Below are 26,254 nucleotides of genomic sequence, written 5' to 3'. Positions count from 1 at the left end.
AAGAGAAGGGGGAAGTAAGAGGAGACGGAGGGCAGAGGAGCCACAGCTGAGAAATAATTAGTATGGAAAGAAAACTGGAGAAGTTACAGTTAAGTCATTTTTCCCACCAACATAACTCTGACAGGAAAAATAATTACACACGCACACACACACACACACACACACACACACACACACACACACACACACACACACACACACATATATATATATATATATATATATATATATATATATATATATATATATATAAAATTTCTAGATATTTATTCTTGTTACGCTTCTTGTTAATTATTTATGCTACATCCTAAAAGAAATTTCCAACCAAAAGCCAAATGGACTGACGTTTCAGGGCCAGCTGTACATGAACTCAGTCTGCATTTTGCATTATTATCCCATCCTATTTTAATACTGTGGCTGCTTTAAAAATACTTTTTTAAAAATATGTAGTGATTTAAAATATTTTGCAGTAACTAAAAAATGTAGGACTTTCACTCAGAGCTTACATGTTTCTATTAACTAATTAATTTGCAAAATTTTCACTTTTGTCAGAGTTTTATCAAGATCTTTCTTTTAAAAAACACATTAATCCAACAAGAACTTACAGTAAAATAACATTTTCATTTCATCTGTATTTAGGTTGCTTCAGTGGGCTACCTCACAAACATCAACAGCCCACTGACACAAGAGCAGCTGCCATTTTTAACGGCTATAATATTAATTAAGGCTGGTTTTCTGTTTCTATTTTCTCTGATACAAAAAGCATCTGAAAAAGATTAAAATAACATTAAAAATGTCTAAATAAAATATTCCTGAAAAAAAAAAATAATACTATTTAAATCTAAAATCTTAAACTACATGTTTAATATTCAAAATGTTCAAAAAAGGCTCATAAAAACTAATCGTGGCACCTTTAAATAAACATTTGCTGAAAGTGGCTTTGCATCATCTCTAACTCGCTGCTGTCCTGCTCCATCTCTCCACCCCCCCCCCCCCCCCCCCCCCCCCGCTCTATTCCTTCATTTCCAAACAAAAAAAAAAGGAAAAAAGCAACAGCACAGAAATAGTGAAATAAATAATTAAGTGGTGCAGCAAAACATTGTGTGCTAAAACCCCTGTGTAGTTTGGCAATCAGCTTGCCCATGTAAAAATAAATCAAGCTGATTTTCCAAATGTTTTGTGCGTGGTGCGCTGTTGCCGCTCTTCGCAGCACAGATTGCAGGCCGATGGAGAGGCTGTGGGGAGGGGCGGGGCGCTGGATATTGAACCCACTTACACCAGCTTGTTAACACGTACACCTTAACCCCGGAGCGGCACGGCGGGGCACCCACCGTGCACTTGGGGCCTGCAGGGACCAGCAAACATACACCCAACATATAGACACGCAGCCACACTGAAGATCACGACAGCATGCGAGTACAAGAAAAGAACTATATGACGCACTGGCTTATACGCACACAAACAAAACTGCATGCACACACACTATTATGTGAGATCGCAAAGTTCAGGCTTGCCACTAAACTTTCCAAATGCCAACAAATTATTTCCCAGATAAATGCTGTGAATCGCTTATTCCATATATTCTATAATAGTTGTCCTCAGAGTACTTGAAATAGAACCACAACAAAACAAGTATTAGCAGCACTGTGTGTGATAAGTGTGAGACACACCTCTCTACCTCAGCTCTATATTGCACCTTCTTAAAACAAGTCACCTAAGATAAATAAATGCCCCAAACTGCTTATCAAAACCCCATAAATGCACTCAAGTGTACACACCTTATACCGGCTGCAAAATAAAATGCAAAAATGCGGTCAGCCGGCTTAACAGGCGCTCCTGAGGTGACCTCTTGTAGAACTGAACTCGAGAGATTTTTAAATATCAGGAGGATTCATGAACAAACTAAGTGTCAAAGCAGAAAATAAAACTCAGTAAATGCCAAGAGTGATTATCGTGGTTCAGTTGGGAGAAGAGAGAAGTTAGGTGCCAACTTCCCAGCCAATCCACTTTTGGCAGCCACATTCCTGCTCTGCTAAACCTCCTGAGAACATGCAATAGCAACCAATACACATACACGCACGCACACACACACACAAAATACCACAGCAACATGTGCACAGAAACATACAGAATATTCATACTTCACACTCCTTGTCAACTTAAAGAGTTTTTCTTCCTCTAAACCACACAAAGAGTCACACAGAACCAGGAGACAGCTGTGACTTGGTAAACTTTGTTTTTTTGGCACCGTGTGACTATCGACAGGTTAACACCGGTGGGTGGTAGACAATATGTAGTGTCATGGATGGAACAGGAGAAAAGGGTGTGTGAGATTGTGAGTGTGTGTATGTGTGTTAAGAGGAAAAGTGGGGGGCACTGGGGTAGAGATCCTGCAGAGTGGGGCAACAACACCCACACACCCTCGCCCACATTGGCAGAGCCAGGCTGTATGCCAGGCGCCCCGTGGAGACACACGCCAACTGGGCTCCACACTTGAGGAGGAAGAGACCCCCGCATCACACATACACATGTACAGATACTGTAGCATAAGCCAAAGATGGAAGCACTTTTAACTGCAGCTTTTATAAGTAAAGAAAACCAACAAATCTTCATATTTAAGAAGTTTGAGTGACTCATTTTCAGTATTTTTATTTTTTACTCAACTATGAGAATAGTTGCAGATTTCTTTTCTCTTAACTGACTCATCAACTCATTTTGTTCAGCTTTGTTCTTTAAATGCAACAGTGCACTGTGTTTTGTTTGACTTGAAGACTGTTTATGGTTCATAAATACCTAAAATCTCACTTTACTCTTCACTGCAGAGTAATTAAGGCTCTATTAGAGTGGGAAAAGTGCATGGGAGCATTGTGTGACAGTTCCCACTTACTGAGAGAAACTTACTGCTGCTTATTATGGGTTTTAGTCACCGCTGAAACACACAACTACCCGTGAATTACCAACTTGTTAACTTCATAATTCCTCTAAGCCGCAGAGGTGTGAATAAACACAGCTGTAAATGAGCAATCTGATAAATGAGCACCTAATGTCCTACTTTTAAGACTTTTTTGCTTTAACATGTGCACATTATACATGTTGAGTTCTTAGATATTTGGACATGAGCGCGGTGAACGACCACAGCCGCCTCGTTATAATGCTATAAGTACATTATTTTCTCCAGTCCATTATGTAAGAAAAGTTGTTTATCAGGAACACTTGGCGTGTGCAGCCTCAGTACAGACAGCAGGAGAATAAACCGTTGACACAAAAACCACTGTGTCAACAAAAAATTAAAACAATTCTTATATAAAAATAAACATCAGATGTGCAGAAGATTCATTGGTTGGGGACAGACTGTGAAGAAAACTGCTTTTTTTTTTTTTTTTTTTTGTAAGGCCTTCTGCTATCACTGCAAAAATGTAAAGAAATGAAAATTTAAAACCCTCAGAGCGCACAAACTGCACCAAGGCTGATCTCAGGATTGATATGTCAGACATTCACAGGACTCTTTCAATCAGATAAAATGTTCAGCAAATCTCCTGAACCTTCCTGATTGTGAATTTACAAGACATACTTAGGCAGAATCGGTGTTTATTAGCTTGCAAAAATCAAACAAAAAAACACCCCAAAAGGGTGCCAGAAAATGTTTTACCCTCTGCTCAAGGACAGTGTGTGTAGCTATGTGTGTTATGTGCCCACCTGTCCTTCATGCGCTGGTGCATGCGACCGTGCTGGACGCACTGTTCCTCCATATCACAGCAGCGAGCTCTCAGATTCTTCACTGTTTCCTCCAAGTGTTGTTTCTCCAGTGCCAGCTGTTCCAGCTCGCGTCTGCACACAGTAACACATACACACACACACGCTAGACTCATACTACCAAAGTACAAAGCACCACAAAACCTTCACACTAAATTCATTGTTCACTTTTTTATTGAATATAACACTTTTTAGGTAACTTCATCCATGCAATCCCTGACAAAACAGAGATAGCAGCAAATTTTTATAAGTGCTGTACACATCTTACGAGAACATAAGTGCAAGTGGTAAAAAGGTTAAAATGTGTCTCTGAATGGACAGGTGATGTCAAATAAATGGCTGCAAGGCAGCTCAGCGGTTAGCACTGTTGCCTCACAGCAAGCAGAGGGTCCTGGGTTCAGAGGCCTTCTGTGTGTGGTTTGTATGTTTTCCCTGCGCTTGTGTGGGATTTCTCTGAGTACTGTGGAATTCTCACTCCAACAATTAACACGGTTGGTTCATGCTGCCCATCTTGGCCCAGGAAATAAAAGTCTCAAGAGGTGTATTTCTTGATTAAATACAGGTTAAAACAAATCATACGGATACTACTTAGTTACTCTGCGGTTCAAGACAGCAAACCTACCCCTCTTAAGATCACCATTTTCCACACTGCCTACCCAACATCAACAGTAGAGGTAACAGTAGGAGTAAGAGCAGGAAATGCAGGCATATAAAGCAAGGTAACAGGCAACAAAGCTCCATGTTCAGATGCAGCATCGGGTATTAAACCCAAGTATCACTTTCACAACATTAAACTGGCCAATCTGGAGCAGCACACTTGGTAAAAGGTGCACAGTCAACGTGAGTAATTACCGAAAACAGATGATCATTTTTCTTTTTCATCTTCCTGCAACTGTCTCACTGTAACCTCACTTAGCCCAAGAGAGGCCGTCCAGCAGGACTTTAACCGCTACACTGGGCTTGGACTCCAGGAGCTTAAACAGCCCAAGGCACAAAACACAGCATCATCGCGCTGCTGCTAAACTACATAACACACACACATCCAGAAGATGTAGGCTACGAGCCTTCAGGCCAGTGTGTCTGCATGAGTATGTGAACTTGTACCCATAAAAACACATACTGTATACATGTACCTGGTATTCATGTCCTTGCAAACCAAATACATAGTGCACTTTGGTGTGTGTGTTGTGTGCATGTGTCCTGTGGCTGGTGAGGCCAGTACGGTCTGGCAGGGCCAGATTGGAGGCTGTCATGTGACTAATGTGCAGCACAGCTCCAACAGCTGACAGGACACTGAGCCCAGGGTCACTGTCATACACACACACCCAGAAGACAAACACACACTGAAACACACACACATTCAGCCCAGATGGAGAGCTGGGCAGGCCTGCTGTGACTACTGTAGCATCAGGTTAACAAGAAAACAGGTCAGACTGGAAAGCAGTATGTAGTATGTTGACATGCTCTGTTCAAACAGCCTGGATAGATGATGCTTTGTGAAATGATGACATGGATGTCCAACAGATAGAGGGAATAAACAACAGAGTGGCAGAACAAACAACTGTTTTGTGGGGGGGGGGTTCACTGAGCTAGGGAGCAAACAATAACAGAAAAAAAAAAATGAAGGCATAACAGAGAATAAATGTTCAAATCCAGAGGAAACAAGGGAGCAAAGGAGAAAACACTGACCTGCTTTTTTTGGCCAGCTCTTCCAATTTGGTCCCCAGGTTGCAGCACTCCTCATTCAGCTTCCCAAGGAGGGAATTCTGGGAACTCAGGAGACCATCCAACTCTCCAACTGTAATCAATGATGGGAAAGTTGACCATCACTTTTAGTTTAACCACTAAAGTTCCACTCCTAACTCAAAGAGCTGCCTCTAGGATCTGTCGTCACAGGAGGCTACGATCATCTACCTACCCTTCTGTTTCGAAATGAAACCCTGTTTATTTTGAATGCAAACATAGTTTAATACCATCAGTGAATCTGCAGCTGTTCTGATAAACAGTGACAGTTTTTTAACGACGATATCAGCATACAGTATGTACCAGTTTGATATACAGCAGCAGCAGACACCTTTTAATGCATGATGCATTACACGGAGATTATATAGTTACAGATGTGTATTCAGCTCCTTTCAAAATAAATCGCCAGTCTGACCAGAACAAACTGAGCCAAAGGAAACCATTTCCAATCTAATACTTAAACACAGCTTAATAACTTCATCTGAAACTGTTGCAGCTGTTGTTTACCTGTCAGCAGTTACACTCCCTTTAATTAACTGCTGCTAAATGTAAAAAGGACAATCTCAGTAAAAAGGACATGATTACATTTTTAAGCTGTGTAACTAAATCAGATTTTTTTAAAATGACAGTATAATACAACAGGTGAGAGTGAGACAAGCACAGCCTAATCATTTATATAGCATCAGAGTTTGTTTATACTGTAACTATAACAACACAGCTCATAAAACTGAAAAGAAGGAAAAACAACAAAATAAAAACAACTACACGAGAAAAAGAGGAGAGTAAAACATTGTCCTTCAGTGGAATAAACTGAGATAAACCTGCAAACTCACCTGTTTATTATACATACAGTTAACAGACAGGGATTTGACTCTAAATCTGGAGAAATGATTTAAAGACATATACAGAACTCAATAAACGGCCTCAATATTTTGGAAAAAAAAACCCTCAGTTGCTCCTTTTTTTCTCCCCCAAGCTAAGAAGACAAGAAATGTTTAGGCAGCAGTTTTAAAGGCCTCAATACATGTGCATGTATGTCTAATACATGCATGCACATCATTAAAACTACAAAGAAAAAGAAAAAGAAGATTTAAAATTAGATCTAAACACTGCTGGTACTGAAAAAAATTGGTGGGTTAGGGGCCAATAACACGAACAAACCAAAAAATAAATAACAAAAGAAGGACATCATGCCAAAGCGATCTGTACAAAAGGACTGCGATACACCAAAAGATATTTTTCATCACATCGTGACTGTTAAACTGGAGTCATCATGTGGGATCTCCTTATAAAGAAAAAGAAAGTACTTTTTTTTAGTTGCGGCGGCTTTCTGTACCGCTTTGTTTCTGGGTAGACCAAAAATTACACAGTGAACATTACTGGCTAAATTAAATTAAAAAATATGATGTCGCTATGAAAACTTCCCAACTTCTGTGGATGCACAGAAGACCAAGTGGCCTCACGTCAGAAGATATCGTCTACCTTATGGACAGAACAATGAAACTTATAGCAAAAGGCAAATACAGGTACATGTGTCTCTTTGAATTCTTTTTTCCCCCCCAAAAAAATGCTTTAGTCAACAGTCCTATTAAAATAAAAACTGTTCAATCAACAGAAATAAATGTACAGAGAAAAAGCAGCCGTGCAGAGAAGAGAGAATTTAATATAAAGTGTGAAAGGGTAAAACAAGGTGGAGAAAAAGAGCGGGTAGTTGTTTGAAAGCGCTTTCTTTCTCCTTTCCACCCTTCCTGCCACCTCCCCATCCACTCATGGGGGCCTCTTTCTGAACAATCCAACACGGGGCTTTCATCGTTCCTTTGAAATGGTCCACGTTCAGCTCTCCAACATATGTCTGCTCTTTTAAAATAACAATGGCTGCCGTTTGGATTGAGGGAATGATCCACCTGCTCCAGCATTCTGTTACAGTCGACCAAAACCAAAAAACACCAAGGACTCGCAGTCTTTGAAAAGTAGCTCAGACTTTTTCCTTTGCATACAGCAGATATTGGAGAAAATAAAGATATATGATGATGTTAGATCTCTGCAGGCAGAAACTGGACTCTCTACTTTAGACATTTCTCTCTTCTTCACTCTCTCTGTGCTACACATTAACTATTAAAACAAAAAGTGATATAAGTTTTGATTGGGAGAAATTTAAAGGGTAATGCTGAGGATGATAATCACCTCACCCATTGACTATCTCTAAAGGGACCAGTAACCTATTTTATTCCACTGTATAAAGCCTTCTCCTTCAAATCAGTACCACAGACAATGTACGGCAAGCAGAAATTGGATGCCACTGAGCATTAAACTATTAAACTAAACTACACAAACTCACAGCCGTGCGCACACACATACACTCTACAAAGTTTGGTCAGTGCTGGAAAAGTTGTATGAAGAATGCTAATTAGCTGAACAGGCTTTGAATGCGTCTGGCCATGCGTAGGCCAAAAAGAACCCTGGGACACAGAAACACAGCAGAACTGGCACTGGAAACAAACAGAGGAAAAATGAGGGAGGGAGGGATGGAGGGAAGAAGCGTGGCAGGGAGGGAGGGACAGAGAGAAACAAATATCTGATATCATCTAGAGGCTGCTCTGTACACATTTACTCAAAAAAGAAACATGAAAAAAAAAAATTTCAGAAAAAAGAAAAAGGTGGGAGGGAGCAGAGAAGAAGTGAGAGAGAGGGGGGGGGGGGGGGGGGGGGGGGGTGGATGGAAGGACAAACGGATGGACAGAGAGGCGGGATTTGGAGAGCAAGAAAGCTAATTATCCAGCTCGTCTGTTGGGTTGCACGGGGAGAGGAAGTGATGCGAGCTACTAAAGGACGTCCACCCCTCTATCCCCTCCCTATCCACAGTTTCCTGCTGTGCTCTGATGTCAGCTCTCTTTAGACAACATGTGTGCTGTCGACACGCGCCAGCAAAAAAACCCTTTGTTTACCCCCCGTCCACCCCTCCCTCCACCCGATCCTCTCTCTATACCCTCCATCTTTGTTCTGCGTACCAGCAGGCTCCCGGGTTGTTGAAGGGAACCACAGGTAAATAAAAAGATAGGCGAAGGGAGGGAGAGTAGCTGAGGGTGGGTGGTGGGTTATTGGGGGGTGGTGGTGGGGGGTTATCCAGATGGTGCAACAGATGTGCTAGCAGCAGCAGCTCTGCTGTGCAGACAGACAGGGAGCTCTGAGCTGGGTCTCCCTGCTCTGCTCCCATCACCTTCCCTCTGCTCTGCTTCTCTTCTCTCTCTTCTCCTCTTAAGGCTTCTGTTTGGTTCTTTCTACTCTGTTCTGCACTTCTGAGGTCACTTCAGCCATGTTTTGTTCAGTTCAGATGAATTGTTCTCCTCTCTATGTTGTCATGGTGGGGATGAGGGGGCACAGAAAGAAGAAAGACATCCTTCAACTGGATGATGCAGGTTCAAGACCTTGTTCGAACAAAGATCCACCATGCTGAACTGTCCTTGAGGAGGGGACTGAAAGTCTTCCAGCTCAATGGATGTGAATGTGTAGCTGACCCTGGTCAACTCTGCTGTTTTGCTCCTTGTTGTTCTGGATATTTGACTGTGATTGCTCTGTCCCATTCAGTCCTGCTGTGTTCTGTTGTCTTGTTTATTTCAAACATACACCGACCTCTCCTCTGTGTAAGAAGTGGCATGCCTGTGTACTGCAGGGGACTACAGTAAACCTAGTGGCAATGCAAATTTGAGAACACACTGCTGTGTAGCCATGTACAGTTTCTCAAGTGTGTGTGGCCCTTCATTGAAAACTTTTTAAATGCAGCCTTTTTGGGAATACTGACCCCCAATGTCCACTTCCTCTATCAGCATCCACAAACTCATATTTTTTTAGTCACTTAGTGTAAATTTAACATTTAATGATGCATTTTATTAGTTCCTGACTTTCTCTTGTTTGGTGTCTCTTCTACTCTGAAGATTCTGCTAATACAAGTTATTAAAAAAACAAAGATACATACACATAGCACAGCCACAACGGGTTTATAAGTATGTTTGGCATACATACGCTATCAGTGTGTACTTAATTAAAAAGCTTTATAACGTTAAAAGGTCTTTACCTTACAATATAAAGTACCTTAAGATGACTGCTGTTGGAAACTGGAGCTATATAAATAAAGTTTATTTAAAATCAGATTTCTTGAACACACTTTGTTTGTGCAAATCTTACCATGAACATTTAACCTCCAACACTGAGCTGTAGTAATATGATAGCATGGCCCTGAACGAAAGGTGGTCCATGGTGACAAAAAGGCAGATGAAGTAAAAAGGAGGGACTGTTGTTTTTTGGGGTTTTTTTTGAAGAACTGACCTGTCTTGATGGGAGTCAAATATGTGTGATTAACTCAGAGAAGTGAAAAGAGGACACAGTGAGCTGTGTCCTCTTGAAGACAAACCCGCTGTTACCGCTGCAGACTGAAGCACTGACCTCTCTCCTGGTGTTCGGATTCTGTTTGCTGCAGCATCACAGTCAGCTCTCTCTCCCTTTCCCGTGCTGAGTCAGTCACAGATGCCATTTCCTCTTCGTGAGCCCGGTCTGCACTCTCTCTGTCCTGTCTGGGGGAAAATAACCAAGAAGTTAAAGTCAAATTAATCAGGGGGCCACCATTTCTACATATTTTCTATCACTTCTGGCACATCAAGTTAAAGCGCACTGTGAAAATATATCCTCAACTTAATGGTATCAGCGTCCCACTGGTACGACCCTGAAACACTAGATGACAGATGTAAAACTGGGCTGCCTGGCTACTTGACTCTTACCTCTAAGCAAAACTCAAGGGTTAAGACCAATACCCCTGTATATGCAAAATCAAATCATTTTTACCATTTAAATCTGGTAGGAAAAGCATGGGCCTGTTTTGCTCCTGCAGGAAAGAACTTGTACACTTAGATCAACTTCTGGTCTCTTGTGCATTTAAGTGGCTTCTGGTTACAAAGAAGATTAGTTTGCTGACACACTGAGAAAAAAAATATGTACTGAACACAATCTGCTCTTAAAGCAGTACATTAAATAACTGCTCTTAAACTGATACACGCAAACTATGAGTTATGTTAAATGTCAGATCATATTCATTTACTGCTGATGTTTCACATTTCCCAGAAGTACTAGGCTTACAGTGTGATCGGGGGCAGTTATCAGGTTAGTACCAGCTATCTGATGGGAAGACATCAGGTAGTACCTGAACCCATACATTTCAACATGTTTAACCACTGTTTCCATAAAAAGAAAAAGGTGTGTGTGTGTGTGTGTGTGTGTGTGTGTCAGTGCTAAACACAGAGGTGAGAAAGAAAGCAGGAGGAGAGCACACACTGTACAACAGGAGAAAGAAAGGACGAGCAGAACGGACAATGACAGAAAAGACTTGGAGGGAGTCGAAGGTTAAATGTGTGAGGCCACTGTCAGCTTAGAGACCCCTGAGTGATACAGCAGCTGTCTCATGCACACAAACTCAAACCGCTCCTTACACAGACAGTCCAGTTGTCATCCTTCACATTTTGATACAACGTGAACCAAGATAAATCACTTTTATATATGCTACACTAATGCTGAAAACACTCCACACAGTGAGTGAGCTGATCTGTCATACTTGTATATATATGAAGAAGGAATCAAAAAAAACTTTAAACTACATTCAGATTTGTGTTAGTATCAGAATAAAGCAGGTAAGATTCAAACTAAGGTGGTTCTGGCTTTGAACAACGGCACATTTTGTTCCTGTCTGAACCAAACTTTCCATCTCAACTAAGTCCAAACGTACCCAAACAACAGAGAGACAGACAAAGAAGGAAAGAAAAGAAAAAAACTACAAAGAGAGGAAAAAAACGAACAAATAAACAGAACTCTTCCTGAAGTCCAAAGGCGCTAATGAAGAGAGAATTCTCCAGTTTAAGTGAAAACTTTTCTCCCCTACAGCGCTTGGCCTGCATCTCTAAAGTGACCGCGTCTGTCTGTTCCTTCGTGTGTGTGTGTGTTCTCCTGCTGTCCTGCTGTCTGGGGTGTGAAAGCGGGTGGCGGGTGTGCAGGGGACACAAGGAGACTGTGTGTGTCTGTACGCGTATGAGTGTGTGTGTGAGTGAATGAACCCCCGCTGGGCTTGAACAGCAGCCTGAGCCACCAAAGCGCACACCAGGGCTCAGCGGGAGATGGCGGGCAGGCGTTGCCAGCCATTTGGTCCTGCAAGAGGTTCCAGGGGGCCGTGTGTATTTGTGTATTTCTATGAGTGTGCGTTTGTGCGCGATTGGGATGGGGGGGTGGTGGTGGTGGGGGGGGCTCACACCAGACCTGTTTACCCACCAATTAGCATCAGACAGATCGCCAGAAAGTTCCAGCAGTCAGCAATAGAGTGATGGTGAGGAAGAGGAGGGTGATAAAAACTGAGGATAGGAAATCAAAAGACCGAGAGCTTCACATTTGGCATCTGCTTGGTCGTGCTTATTTGCAGACCCGATATGTAGAAGTACAACCTAGTGAAGTACAGAGAATAGACCAAACAGACTCTAAACCTTCATTCCTGGGTGAAGAAATCCTAAAGAAGTGTGCTGACTTTAGGTTTTGGTTTGATAAGTTGGGTCTGAGCATTTATATCTTTGTGACAAGGGCCTGAGAGCCTCATCAGAGATCAAACTGAAGCTGGCAAATCAAACTTATGTGGTTGTTTTCCCTACGCCATTTTGCATCTCAAATCCAATGCAACATGTTTACTTGCAAAATGCTGTCACAAAATGGCTGCTGATGAGCACTATCAAATTAAAGCATAAAAAAGAGAAAGCAGAGGAGAGATATCAGCAGAAAGCCAAGCCCTGGAGCAAGCATAAGGGGTGACGGGTAGAGCAGAGGCTGAATATGTGGGGCTGGAGCTGTAGAATTCTCCTTGGGCATTAATCTGCCTTCCAGTTAATTGGTGAATGGGCTCTGGGATGCTGCCTATGGCAGGAACTCTTGTTTGGGCCTAGGAGGCAATAGACTGACTGTTCAGTTAGCAGATAGCTGGGCCTGTTTGTATATGCCTGGCCTGATGCACAGTAGGACAGCTTGATAAGTATGGCGAGAGCTACATGGGCCAGGGGCCTAAGGTAGGCTGGAATGGCTCTGGGGCTGCGTCCAGGTACAGTGGCTGCTGGGTAAGTGGGAGGTGGCAGAGGCGGTGGCTGGCTGGCTAGCTGGCTGGAGTGGTGAGGAAGAAGAGGGAGCCCAGTCCACACTGCCTGCTTAAGTGGGCACTATTCAAGCTGTTGCCCATTAGATGTGGGGTGCCAGGGCCTGACCAAGCGCGGAGTTTGCAGCACCCCATGGTGCAGCCGGCATCCCACGCCAGAACCACCAAATGCCGTGGTTTATCAGAGAACGAGCACAAATTGGAGTCAGACGGTGGACTTGGAGGAATTGGAGACATTCGCCAACGCCAGACACCACTGACCGCTGTTTAGACTAAAGTAAAAACAGAACTAACTCTCTAGTGCGCATAATAACTCACATACATATACAAGCATACTAAAGGCCTACATATATAAATACACATACATATAGAAATAATGGGAAAAAATAGTAGTATGCATGTTATATACAAATTATATAAATTAATATACAAATGATATAAAGACTGATGAACCAAAAACTGGAGCTAATTATTAAAAGTACTGCATGATAAATAAGTGTTCATATATATATATATATATATAAATAAAAAATTAATTATCTAAATAAAACCAAGCATTAAACGAAAAAGACCAATGCCTCAAATGAATGAATATTCATATTCATGCTCTGCAATATTCATGTGGTGCAAAATAACAGGTGTGAAATTAACATACAGGTGAACAGACTGTGAACTGAGCCTATAGCAAAAAACACGTGAAAACACAGGCTTTGTTTGCAACAAAAAAGACTGGTGCAGGTACTGATGATCCCTGCAAAGAGTTGTTGGGGGGGAGATGAAGCATAAAGAAGAAGACAAATAATACCATTTCTACTGCAGAGGTAAATAGCAAACAATGATTTCTGATATGACTTGTATGACTAATTTCTGAATAAGATTTTAAAGAGACCTTAAAAATTAAAGCAAAAAGTTTCTTAGTAAGATGTGAGTACATCAGAGCAGATGCAGCGCTCCTTGGCTCTGATTCTTCAAGTCTCTTGAACTCTACTGGATCCCTCCAAATAACTATAACTTTTCATGATGTTGATTTAGAGCCCGCTCTAACAAGTCATTACAAAATCTCTCATAGGTGTTCAAAGGGGTTGAGATCTGGTGACAGAGAAGGTCAGGACACTCACTTTTTAATTTAGAGGCAGTTCAGTGACCCCTGGATTAGGAGCACTGCCATCTTTGAAGAGAACACTCACCAGGATAGAAATGTTTGATCAAGTTTCCTCCCCTGTAAGGGCACAAGTGGAGTCAGATCACCCCAGCAAAACATGTGCCACCTGTGTGAACATACCTATATTAAAAATCCAGTTCCATTCCATTTATCAAGTGAGATTGTATGTTAGTAAGATTTTACTGAAATGAACTGATAGTATACTATAAAATGACAACTGTTAATTATTTGCTCTCCAACCGCTCAAAATGGTGACACTCGTGATGATTCATTCCCGTGGAGGAATTCCAGCAGATACAGTTATTTATGATAGACTGCATCAATCAGATGATATTAATATTCAACAGTTTGATACGCAAGACTACAAAGATGATTTCTGCTTATGTGTGAGTGTGATGTTTATATGTGCGACAGAGAGACGGTGCGCAAGAGGCCTTGTGTAGGCTTCTCTAACTGGTAACTGCCAACAATTGATGAGCGCAATACAGCAAAAATAAAGTGACATATTGAACATTTGCAGCGCTGCGTATCAGTGATGTTGCACACAATAAACATCTGAACTGCTCTGTGTGGCAGACCACGCAGAGCGTCACGTGATTTCCCGTCACACGCACCTCAATGTGTTTTAGCACATTTTTATTAAACCTCGGGGTGATGCAAGTCAATCACTCTGCTCCCACATTCTTCTTCTGACACCCCTCCCTTCATCTCGCTGTCCAACTCCATCAAACAAACACATCAAACACAGAGGCAGCCTGATGCAGCCTCACTGCTTGTTTACTCTGCACCCAGCCCATATATATCTGTCCATCTATCCGTCCAGAGCATTCTCATCTCTGCTCCGATTCTTTTTTCTGCCGTTCCCATCTCTCCCTCCTCCTTCCTCTTTTCCCTCCCACCCTTTTTTTTTCCTGTAACTAAACTGGCTGTGTCTCTCTCCATCTGCTGGTTCTTCCTTCAGCGGCCCTGCACCTGTTCACACCTCCTCTCCTGTTGGCCACCTCTTCTCTCTTCTCCCCTCCCCCCCCCCCCCCCCCCTTTATCTCTCTCTTTTTCTCTTTCTCTCTCCCTCCCTCCCTCTCTCTCTCCGCTCGGTGCGATGCTGCCAGGCCCGTTCCTGGCTCAGTTAGCCTCTCTGTCATTCAATCCATCTGTCGGCAAGTCAACTTTGTTTACAGCGGGCGGCCCAAGCCTCTTTTCTTCTTCAAGGAACACTATAGCCCCCCCACCGCCACCAAGGTCAGTGGTTAGCCAATCGTGCCCAAAAAGCAAAAAGCTGCAACTGTTAAAAGTAGCGCGCGCACACACACACACACACACACACACACACACACACACACACACACACACACACACACACACACACACACACACACACAAAAAGAATATACCCTTCCCCCCAACTCTAACACACACATACAAAAGTATGCACAAAAAAGTGTGCAATTTTGCTCATCTGAAAAGCTGTGTTTAATCTATCATGCATATGAATAAATGTATGCCTATACACACAGGCGGCTACAAATAGACACGACCCTTGCAGAAACAAACATTTGCTGTTACAGCACACATTCCCTCAGAGAAAAAAAACCAGCTCTAGATTGAAGCAATTAGCGGCTGATTGGCCTCTGTCATCATCTATCTGCTCACAAAACAGAGCGAGAGAAGTTTAAAAATCTTAATTGGCACAGATGACTGATGGTCTTAACACAAGAAAAGCGGCCTGGCAGCGCAGGCATCTGTGATTTTTAAAAATAAACACACAGCATACGTACAATATGCTCTCATATTGACCCAATCCAGAAACCAAGGACCTAACGTCAGTGTCAAATCTGTGCCCTGCAGAAATAGTTGTGGGTAGCATATGTGGCAGTGCTCGGGGTCAATTCTATTTTAGCTGAAAAGGTAAATGCTTGCCTAAAATTAATTATTTCAACGAGGCTACTTCTCATTAGGCATCTTGTAAAGTGTATTTATAATACATATTGTATGAATGTTAGAGGGCAAAGATAATAACAAAAGGTTCTGGTGAATTATGCAAATAACAGAAAAAAAAAATTGTGATTACAACTGTACATTTCTTAATGTTAAATGTTAACTTACATGCAAAGCAGACAAAAAAAGCTAACATTTCAAGCCCATATAGATCTGTCTATAAGATAAAAAAAAAAAAAAAGGGGTGGGGGGTGTCTTCAAAGTTTTCTCTCCTGGTGTGGTGTCTACCTGTGTTGGAATTCACTTCATACCTGAGACATACAAGATATTATTTAAAACACCCGTCACCCTTGGAGGCAACTGTCTCAAAGCAAGATGCACCACTTTACTTTACTCTCCTTATCCACCCAAGTCATCATCTTACTTTCATACCCCATGTCTCTGCAAACCTCTCTCCTCTCCTCTGGGCTATTTATTTATAATCAGCTGCGTCTTTACCAAACCCTAGTGGCCACTTGAGGCTGCCTCCAAAAGTGAATCAAATGCCCCCCCCCACCCCCCCCCCCCCCCCCCACCCCAAACTTAAAATATCCAACTTAATGGTAAGTACTAAAGAATATGTTCACAACCTTTTTACGACTTTTTTTTCCCTCTGCTACAAAAACAACAACATCTTTCATAACAACTTTAAAGGGTTGAATGTTTGTAACTTATGCATCTGGATACTGCAGTTAAGGGTGTGGCTGCTTTGACTGACTGTTCAGGTAGCTGTAGGACATCAGTATCTGCTAGGCCTCACCTCTGCTAACTGGAGTCCCTGGACATGACCACTGCACTGTGTATTGTTGGTGCTAATTTTAATGAAATTATCTGACAAATAATATGGCTAGCTGTGTACAGACTGTCCAAGGAGTTAGTGCTTCAGTTTTGGTGAGTGAAAATCTGGCATTATTAGTGCCTCATCATTAGTCAAAACTTACTTAGTACTAATTAGCAGATGTTTATCTGTACATTGCACCTGTTTTTTAAGCTAAAAAGCTTCAAAATGCTGAAATCATAAAACAATGGGTGATGTTACAGTTGATGCTTTAAACAGTCCATGGTCTCAATTAGACCGCTTTACTTGTCAGGGTCGGGTCAATGCATCTTTTTTCAGGCTCAGACAGCACTCTGTTTGGCACAAGCACCACATCAACATACACTGCAAGGAAATTACATTAATTAACTATAAATGTAGCTGCAAGCAGCAATGAGGAGGCCTGGCAGTTACTGTGGTGAGTTGATCTGATCGTGTTAGGAGTGTGGCTGTAAGTACTGATAGAAAAAAGCTTTTTTTGCTCAGAGAAATGTCCAGAGTTGTCAAATAATGCAAATTTAGATGATCTCAGGAAAGAGAGAAATATTCCATCTTCATCTTACTTCGGCTGTTGGACTCTACAGTAGCCTCTAGCAGTGTATGTTTTCAAATCTGGCATGCATATTGGGGAAAGGCCTTTTATTCTTTCCACCAAATTTCATGTCAGTTTCACAGGTCACACATTTTTCTAATCTCCAAAATTTACAGTACAGATGATCATTGGGCAAAACCTCACAAAACTTAACTGATGGATATCAAACTTTCAAAGAGCCAATCGAAATCAGTGTCAAAGCTACCTGATGCAAGGTCCTATCTCAGCAACTCTTTCATGTATAGACACCAAAGTGGATAGGACTCCTTGAAGTTGTCCAAAACAAAAAATAATAACTGTATATAGTTATATCTTAGGTTTGCATTAGTTTTTAGATGCAGCTTTGATTTGATGTCTCACATCTAGTTAGTACGAGTAGACCTTCCTGTCTTCGCAGAGTATGGAATTATTATTATTCAGTGCCATCTGAACTCTTCAGCACCATCTTCTCTTTCAGTAGTCCTCCTTCTGTTTCTCCCAGATTATCTCCACTTAGCTGCTACCTTTCTCAGTCTTATCTTTCATCCTTCTGTTTCTTGCTCCTCTTTATAATCAACTCCCAGTACAATCTGCTGATGGCAGCACTGGCCCACTACCTATGAGGCACTGGTTGGCACTGCTGTGTCCACCAAGGGCAACAGAGAGAAACTGATGGAACGAAGGTAAAAGGAATGAAAAAATAACAGAACAAAAAGCAGCTATGCAGGATAAAAATAAAGTGGATGAAAAGACTAAAAGGACAGATAAATCAGGTAAAAGAGAATGAGAGGTAAAAGAGAAATTGGTGGTGGTGGTGTGTGTGTGTGTGTGGGGGGGTGTGAACAGAGAGAGGTTCTGTCATGTTGGATGAAAGCTGTGCCTACTGGGTAGTGGGCACTGGGTAGCGCCACTGATCCTGCCACCCTCACAGCAGGGGTATGCAAAGGCACAAAGTTGAACAGATGACACAGTCACACACAAACGACACACACTTTTAAACACATTTAAAAATCGACCTGAACTGGATCTTCAGTACAATCCTCTAAAATGTATAAAACTACTGGTAAACCCCTCACCATACCCATTTACAAAGAGATGAGCACAGACTGAGGTGAAGAGTGGATGGTGGATGGATGGCAGAGGGCTGGTGCTCCCTTTCGTTTTGTCCTCCAGGCAGTAGTGTGTGTATGTAGGCCAGTGTCCCAGGGCACACTTGGCTGGGGTGGCAACAGTTGTAGCCGACAGATTTGCCTCCATCTTGCCTGAGGTCTCACAGTCAGCGATCTGTCTTTTCTATCCATTCCCAGCCTTGCCGGATGGATAGATTACAGCTCTGCTTAATAATCTTCATACTTACAGTACAGAGTGTGAATATTCTCCAGTGAATTTATAGCATCTACATTTAAACTGCTCAAGATACAAATAAGCTCCTGAGTTAAGAGTGAGAAAGACAAGCTAACATGACTGCACATTATCAGTGATCAGCCATAATATATAATACATATAATACTTGGTTTGCATAAGTGAAGAGTAGTAAGCAATCTGACAAAGACCAAAGTTGTCTGCAGGGTCATTTTGTAATTTTTGCTTGAACTACTGCCCATACTTGCAATTCTCTGAATAAATGTCTTAAACCTATATGCATAAGAGAAATAATAATTTAATTGTATAAAATCACTGCAGAATATAATCCTAGCACATAAAATGAAAATTTGAAAAGTTAAAGTTAAAGTCTGGTATTTTCAAGTGATCATGGAGGACCTGGCAAGATGCCCAAGGATCAACTGGAGTAGCTGCAACAGCCACTTGTACTAATGTAGGTTTACTGTCAATCTCACTAAAACTGTACAAAAAATGGTTTCAGTATGTATTTGCTAATACTCACCTTAACAAAAATTCAAGTGTTTTAATAACTGCTTCATAAGCCAAATTAATGCAACCTTTGAACAGTTGACCAAAGAAATACAACAGTGACAGGAAGATAAAAGGAGACAGAGTTAAAGAAGCTCAAAGAAAGACACAAACAAGTAGGTCTCAACAGATTGAGCAAGAGAGACAGGAAGAGTGCAAGAGAGACAGGCGAGGAGGCACGATGGCAGAGAGGGCACTCCGACAGCGAGGAGAGAAGAACACGGCAAGGTCTCGTCACCGGGCCAACGGGCCCACCACTGTCAACATCATGGCACTCTGTGGTACACACACAAACACACACGCACACACGGCTGGCCGACGGCCCTCCCAGCTGCCCTATCCGTAACTGTCTGATTAGTTGTGCTAAGCAGCCCCTCCCCTGCCAACCATGGTGCCATCTGCTACCCAACAACATGGCCGCCGACCAGACAAGCACGCACGCACACACACACACACAAACACACAGCAAGCCTCATACCTGGCACTGCACTGCTGCTGTCACACAGAGACACACACATCAAACTTCACAGACACAGGTGTAGCCCAAAGGTATCAACACATAACATTCACACACAGACGTGTACGCAGACTCATCTAACTGCACGCTCACAAACAAGTCAACGCATATCATGAAACAAGAATACTTCAAGCACTTGCACACACACATGAGCACGCACAAGAAGACATGCACGCAGTTGCCACAGAGGCTGCATGTGTGCAGCGACAGTGGTTAGATGCTGCTAATGCCAGGTAGAAAGAGCGATGCTGTGCTCAAGTGTGTGCGTGTGTGCTCGCTGGCAGCGCTTGAAGGTTCATTATGGCCCCCGCCTCTCCTGAGCGACTGCAGCCCGCGTGGCGCCCCGGCCCTTTTATTCCGGGCCGTGATTGGACAAGGGCCTCCCGCCGAGTTGGTTTGCAGCAGTTTTGTCGCGCCCAGATTTCACTTGCTGCTCAAAGCGAGCCTCTGGCGGGACGCGGCATCTGCTGCCTCACCTTCCTCATTTACACTTCTCCGCCCTCGCACACACACACAGTTCTGTTCACCGCCTTTCCAGACCTTGCTATCACAATGTACAACAGAGGGGAGAAAAAAAAAATAGAACGAGGCAGAGGTACAGAGGGAATGCAGCAGCGTGACGTGTTTAATAGAGTTTGGGGAACTTTGTGTATAAGAGTCACAGCGGTTGGTCCAGAGTTCTGCCTACCCCTCTCTTTGTGTCTCCTACCATCTATCTTCTACTTTCAGGGTCACAGAAAGGAGACTGTGGCCTTAAAACACACAAACTATATGTTTCTCTCCTCTGCTTGCTTGTCTCTTTCCCTTACTGTTCTATCACTGCTAATTTGGTGTACTCCACCGTTTCACAAGTGCACGCAAGCTTTTAATGTCTGATTCTTTTGAACAGTACCAGCAGCATGTTTGCACCTCTAATATGTCATCTCTTATGCCCTAACCAAACCCAGACAAAACAGTATTGTTTTCTGCAAGAAACAATGCAGTGATGACATGCATGATGCAGCTACAACATATACAAGAAAGACTTCAATAAACAACTTCACACAATCAGAAAATATTAATCAATTGGCACTATTTTTAGGGTACAAGCAAGGATAGATGTTAGATCAGTCATGATAAGCAGTACTCCTGTTTTATAAAGAATGCCTTATTTCCTGGGTTGTCTGACAGGTTTCCACACACATTTTTAGGCCTAATGGAAGTGCTTCTCCAAGGCCTCATAATAAGATTGTTTCCAAACCTAAGGCTTTGTGTAAAATGCCAACAGAAGCTTCAGCCTCCTGGTTTAAACAAACCAGCCCGTTCTCAATTCAAGGGTATCGAATACTGCAGTTTTGTCAGTGCCACTGGTGTATCAAAGTCCGTCATTCCCAATGTGTCACCTTTAGTGTCACATTTAGACTCACAAGACAGGCATCGTTTTATCATCATTTTGAAGTTACTGTTTTGAACGGGCAGGTGTTAATCCAAACCAAATTTTTTTCTCAAACTGAATCTAGTGTTTTTTTAAAGGACATTAACCTCACAAACAAGTAAAAACTAAATGAAGCAGCAAGTTTAAAAAAAAGTGAGACATAGTGCCAAACACAAAGGTCCAAACGAGAGGCAAAGTACAGTCTCATAAAGATTTGACTCACTCCCACTCTTTCAAATGGGACTTATCTCTCAGCATGCAATACTGCGGCAGTGGGTGCACTGAGAACCACTGCCAAAAAATGAATGACAACACAATGATCCAAACCCAAAAGGCCTTCCTCATCTCACAGTCTCTCCCCAACTCCGGTGTCCACTACTGAGATTTCTTGTTGCCATCACCTCAGGCACCGTGGTCATAACTCTGAGCAACTCAATACTTCGATCCCCCACCCCCGGAAGAAATGTGACCCCAAATGCTCAACCTTTTTTTTTTTTTTGCTCATATGATCTTCAACCAGACATTCATAGATAACCGTCACTGCAGAGTTTCTCATAGAGCTTCCACCAAATTTACTACCAGGACATTTCCAGCTGAAAGCTCCTTCTTCAGGTGCTCATCACATTCAGCCACAGATTATATGAACCAACGTGTTCAGACATTTGAGAAGTTTTCAGTGAAAAAACTGAGGGTAAGTAAACTTATTCACAGAAGCAGTTTTAAACTCCAGGTCCATCTACAGCTCTAAGCAAGCACCCTAATGAACATGGATGCTTGATTTCATGGGGATAACAAAACTGGTGGAAGATCTGGAGCCTCAGACATTCATCTCGGCTCAAACACAAAGCAGGCCCACAGGTCTCAACTAGCCATGGATACGCTAACGCATGCAAACACACATCTCATTCCTATCTGGCGTGTGTTGAAATAGAAGTTATGCTGGGCAGTTTTCACTATGGCCTTTGGGATGTGTGATCACAACACGGGGAGAGATGAGGCCGGATGGAGACATGGAAAGAAGAAAAGAAAGAAAGTGAAGAAAGGCAGGAGCAAACAAACAAAACAAACTTAGTAAAGCCCTCTGCTGGGCTGGGGCCGGGACTGGAGAGTGTGTGTGCGCATGTGAGGCGATGTGAACAGAGTGGCAGGGATTAGGACAGATCCTGGGCTGTCCAACTCACAGCTGGCTGATGATCCAATCCTGGAGCACAGCGCAGCGCACCAGCCGCCATGGGACCCCCGGATGCGTGCTTGCATCTGTGTGTGAGTGCGTGTGTTTGCGTCTTTGTGTACAGGCATGTGGGTTAGACTGATGTGAATATCAGCGTGCACATTTGCAAAGATGCCGTTGTACAAACAAATATGCGAGTGTATGTGTCCATATTATATGTACGTGTTTATCAGGAGGGAAGGTAGGGCAATCGGAAATCAAACAGAAGCTGTGTGTGCTTCATGTCCCCTCTGTTTGAAGGTGAGCTGTGATCATTTGCGCCATGAGAGGTGGACAGAATGAAAGAGAGGAGCAAGCAAGTTGCAAAGAGAAAAATCAAAGAGCTGCCTTCGAAGGCTGGCCGTATAAATGCCTTCCAGCCTCGCCACCGTGAATCTCACAGTCTCCTCTTACTCTCCAGCAACACACACAAACACAGCAACACAAACCAACCCAGTAAAGCTACAAAGACTCTTGGATGGCTCTGTAGTGAACAACAGCAGAGGGCATGACTACGAATGAAATACATGTAGCTCTGCATAACCCCTGAAGGCCCACAGATGGACAGAAAGAGAATGACACAGAGTTAGAGAAAGAGCAGAGAGACACACAATCGCTTGAGGTTTGTTTTATTTTGGAATGGCAAAAGAAAAAAGCGACGGGAACATGACAAGTGTGTGTGTGTGTGTGTGTGTGTGGGGGGGGGGGGGGGCAAAAATGAGAAAAGAAACACGATGCTGTCCCGAGGAGCGACAAAGGCTGCGACCAAACTCCAACAGGTGTGTTCGATGCATCCATCTTTTTTATGGACACATTTTAGTCCAGAACCACTGCAGTGAGGACATTTCTGCATCGGTCAGCCTCTCAACTTCTAAGGGCTGCTTGAGTGTTAAGACTTGGTTTTAATGTTTAGTTTAGAATTGACTTAAGGTTAGGGCAAGAATTGGGGTTGGCATTTAGATATGATTGAAGGGCAGCAAACAAGGAAAGCATTTATCCATGAGTGTCCCCCTAAAAAGTCAAAAAAGACACATGCTTGTTGAAACAAATGCTTCACATTAATTGCTCACTTCCAAAAATGTTAGTCTTCCCTGATTTGAAAGTTAATATACTTCTTAAAGATAAAAAAAAAGTATCTTTAAAGCTGTTGAATCAACAGAGATCCACAAATCAATGTATGGATGGTAAGACTTTACAGGCTCCTAAGAAACAGGCCTCCCGGACAGCTTTCTGTGTGTCCTTGGCAGATGTTTTTGCTTCAGATTTCAGATGAATGATTAAACAAATATCAAAAGCAATAACTTGTAACTGCTTTAAAGTGCATCTGAGATGGTCAAGCCTCATCTGTACTCTCTCTCTGAACCTTTTGTCTGAACAGTTAAACTGTGTTCAACATTTACCTCATAAGGGGATTTATACCTCTGTGTTAAATCTGTGCTGTAGGTATGACATAACCACAGAAACTGCTGAAACCCTATGATGTAACCTACGCCGTAACCAGACATGCACCTCCCTGGAAATGTAACTACACGTCACATCGACCCAGCCTGCAGCTATTGTGACTGGCCTGCTCAGTACCATGGATTCCTCCTATGCATTTTCCAGCTACTTTTTCACTGCAGTTTTTAAACGGATCAGTGACAGAACAATAATTATGACCTCAATATGAGGAATAATAATCATAGCCTTAATATAAGGATTCACAGATACCAGCAAATTGGACATAACAGAATGTACAAAGACGTGGAAAACCTTGACACAAACGTGTTTGCCTCTAACAAAAACTGACCACACCAAAGGGTATGGACCCAGGGGAGAAAAAAAAAAACCCAGGATTTTTGGGTGGAATATAAGACAAAAACCACAAACTAACTAACTAACACCATGCATAAGCATGAACACTGTCAACTGCCACTTGCACAGGTTTTGTTGTCAGCTGTAGAAAGATTCAACGCAGAAGTCTAAATCAGCTGTCAGGCAGAAACTGGCCAGGTGTGCATAGGTGAGGAAAAAAGTTCTGCTGAACTTCACTATAAAACTTGCAATTTGTCACTGCTCATAAAATTAAATGGCTTTCAAAAATTGTGAGCTGTGATCTCTGTAACAGAATGATAATGTTTCATAGGATAGGAGGACTTCAAATCTAGCTGTTCAGACCAGTCATCGCTCTTTACATGAAAGAAGTGCAAAGAATCAAACTAATACGTTGTTATGCTATTTATGTTACCTTTAATTAAGAACAGTTTATTAAGTGACTAGCCTATGATGGCAATACTCTATGTTATACAATTAGTTTTGTACCAATTTGCCATCCAATTTATTCTTATGCTTTACCAAACACCCATTAACACAAATTAGATTACTACATAGGATCTATTGAAATCCTAAACTAATCCTTTAGATCCTTTATTGACTCCACAAGGAGAAATTTATCTTGGAAAACAAGAAAACACATCACATAAAATAAAGATCATAACATTAAATTCACACAGATAACATATTCACAATTTGCCTATTACCATTCAGTGATTTAACTGATAGAGGCACTAAAAAAAATTCCTACCTATTCGACTTAGGGTTTGGTACCTGTACCTTCTTCCTGAGGGCATCAACTCATACTCTTTATGAAGAACGTGGTTTAAATCCTTAGTGATTTTCAGACCTTGCTTTATCACTCTCTCTTCAAATATCTCCTGCAGGGAAGACAGAGGGAGCGTGCCAATTTTCTTTCCAGCTTGTTTTGATCACATTTTGAATTTGTGTTCTGAGCGTAACAGACAGGATACCAAACCATGGAGCAATGGCATAACAGATAATGGATTCAGTAGTTTCCCTATAAAATAACAGCATGATGCTTTTGTACATCACATATTCCACATGACAACCCCACTGTAACTAACAGTTGAAGTGAACATCTCAATACTTAAACGTTGTCACTTGCTCAACCTTCTCTACGCCAATTAAAACCAAACTGTGGTCTCGGATGGATCTTGGATCAAATATCGTTTCCTTAGGATTATTTAGATTTAACATTGGGTTGTTCCCCTCACACCATTGCACAATCCCTTCTATATGTCTTTTGTAAAACGCAATATGTGAATCTTTGCTTAACAAACTAAGAATCTCTGTATCATCAGAGAATTTAATCACTTGGTTGTTTGTATACTGATTTCTTTGTACATAATGTGAAGAAAATAACTTTCTTTAGAGTCCAGCACCCAAATGTTGAACATTAAGTAAAACAGAGACATTATTACAGAGCACAGAGATTGTGTTAATGCTTGTCAAATGTGGGGGATTCACTTCAGTTTTGGGCTAACAGTGAAACAGAACTGTTGTATTAATGTGTCTAATTTTTGTTTTAAATACAGAATACAATTTCTGTCATTCTACAGCTTAAGTGTAAACAGAAAAAAAAAACAAACAAAGATTTTATTACTGAAAATGTTCTCATGACATTTAAAAAGGAAATTTTCTAAAACTGACCTGGCCTGGTAATCTAATCCAAATCAATCTAAACCTCAACACTCACTACGGTAATTTAATCTTGAACTGCATTCATAAATCAAAACCAGAACACAGCCCAAGCTTCAAACTCTCTCTCTCTCTCTCTCTCTCTCTCTCTCTCTATATATATATATATATATATATATATATATATATATATATAGCCATAGCAGGTAGCTCAACATATTTGATTGTGTCTCTTTCAGTTGTTATACAAATGTGTAAATCACTGCACTAGCCAAGCTTAAAACCATATTATATTCTTAAACAAGAAAAGGGTTGGCAGATTATTTCTGTCACCTCACAAAGATGAATGAAAGCTATTTTTAGTCATTATGAGTATAAATCTTTTTTATATCTTTTGTGTTACTGTGTGCAAAGATGTAAGACTTTTGGCCATCAAATACTACTGAAAAAAGAAGCAGCCATATTAAATTTCTATGAGAAGTGGTTTTCAATGCTAATGACCAAAATTGAATTTGAATGGCTACATGCTCAGCCAAGTCA

The 26,254-nt window shown here is 41.8% G+C and overlaps 1 protein-coding gene across 3 annotated transcripts in view; it reads right to left on the bottom strand.

The window, feature by feature from the left end:
• Positions 1-26,254, bottom strand: part of sdccag8 (SHH signaling and ciliogenesis regulator sdccag8) — a 55,184-nt gene that overhangs the window by 15,068 nt on the left and 13,862 nt on the right. For all 3 annotated transcript variants that reach the window (XM_030748549.1, XM_030748546.1, XM_030748548.1), the window contains exons 14-16: positions 9,937-10,064; positions 5,443-5,551; positions 3,697-3,828 (exon numbers count right to left, since the gene is read on the bottom strand). In XM_030748549.1, the coding sequence (XP_030604409.1) occupies positions 3,697-3,828; positions 5,443-5,551; positions 9,937-10,064 (369 nt within the window). The remainder of the gene's footprint in view (positions 1-3,696; positions 3,829-5,442; positions 5,552-9,936; positions 10,065-26,254) is intronic.

The sequence above is a fragment of the Archocentrus centrarchus genome, chromosome 15 (genome assembly GCF_007364275.1).
Source record: "Archocentrus centrarchus isolate MPI-CPG fArcCen1 chromosome 15, fArcCen1, whole genome shotgun sequence".
Lineage (NCBI taxonomy): Eukaryota > Metazoa > Chordata > Actinopteri > Cichliformes > Cichlidae > Archocentrus > Archocentrus centrarchus.
The sequence above is the reverse complement of the archived record's forward strand: the minus strand, read 5'-3'. Positions and strand labels throughout refer to the sequence as shown.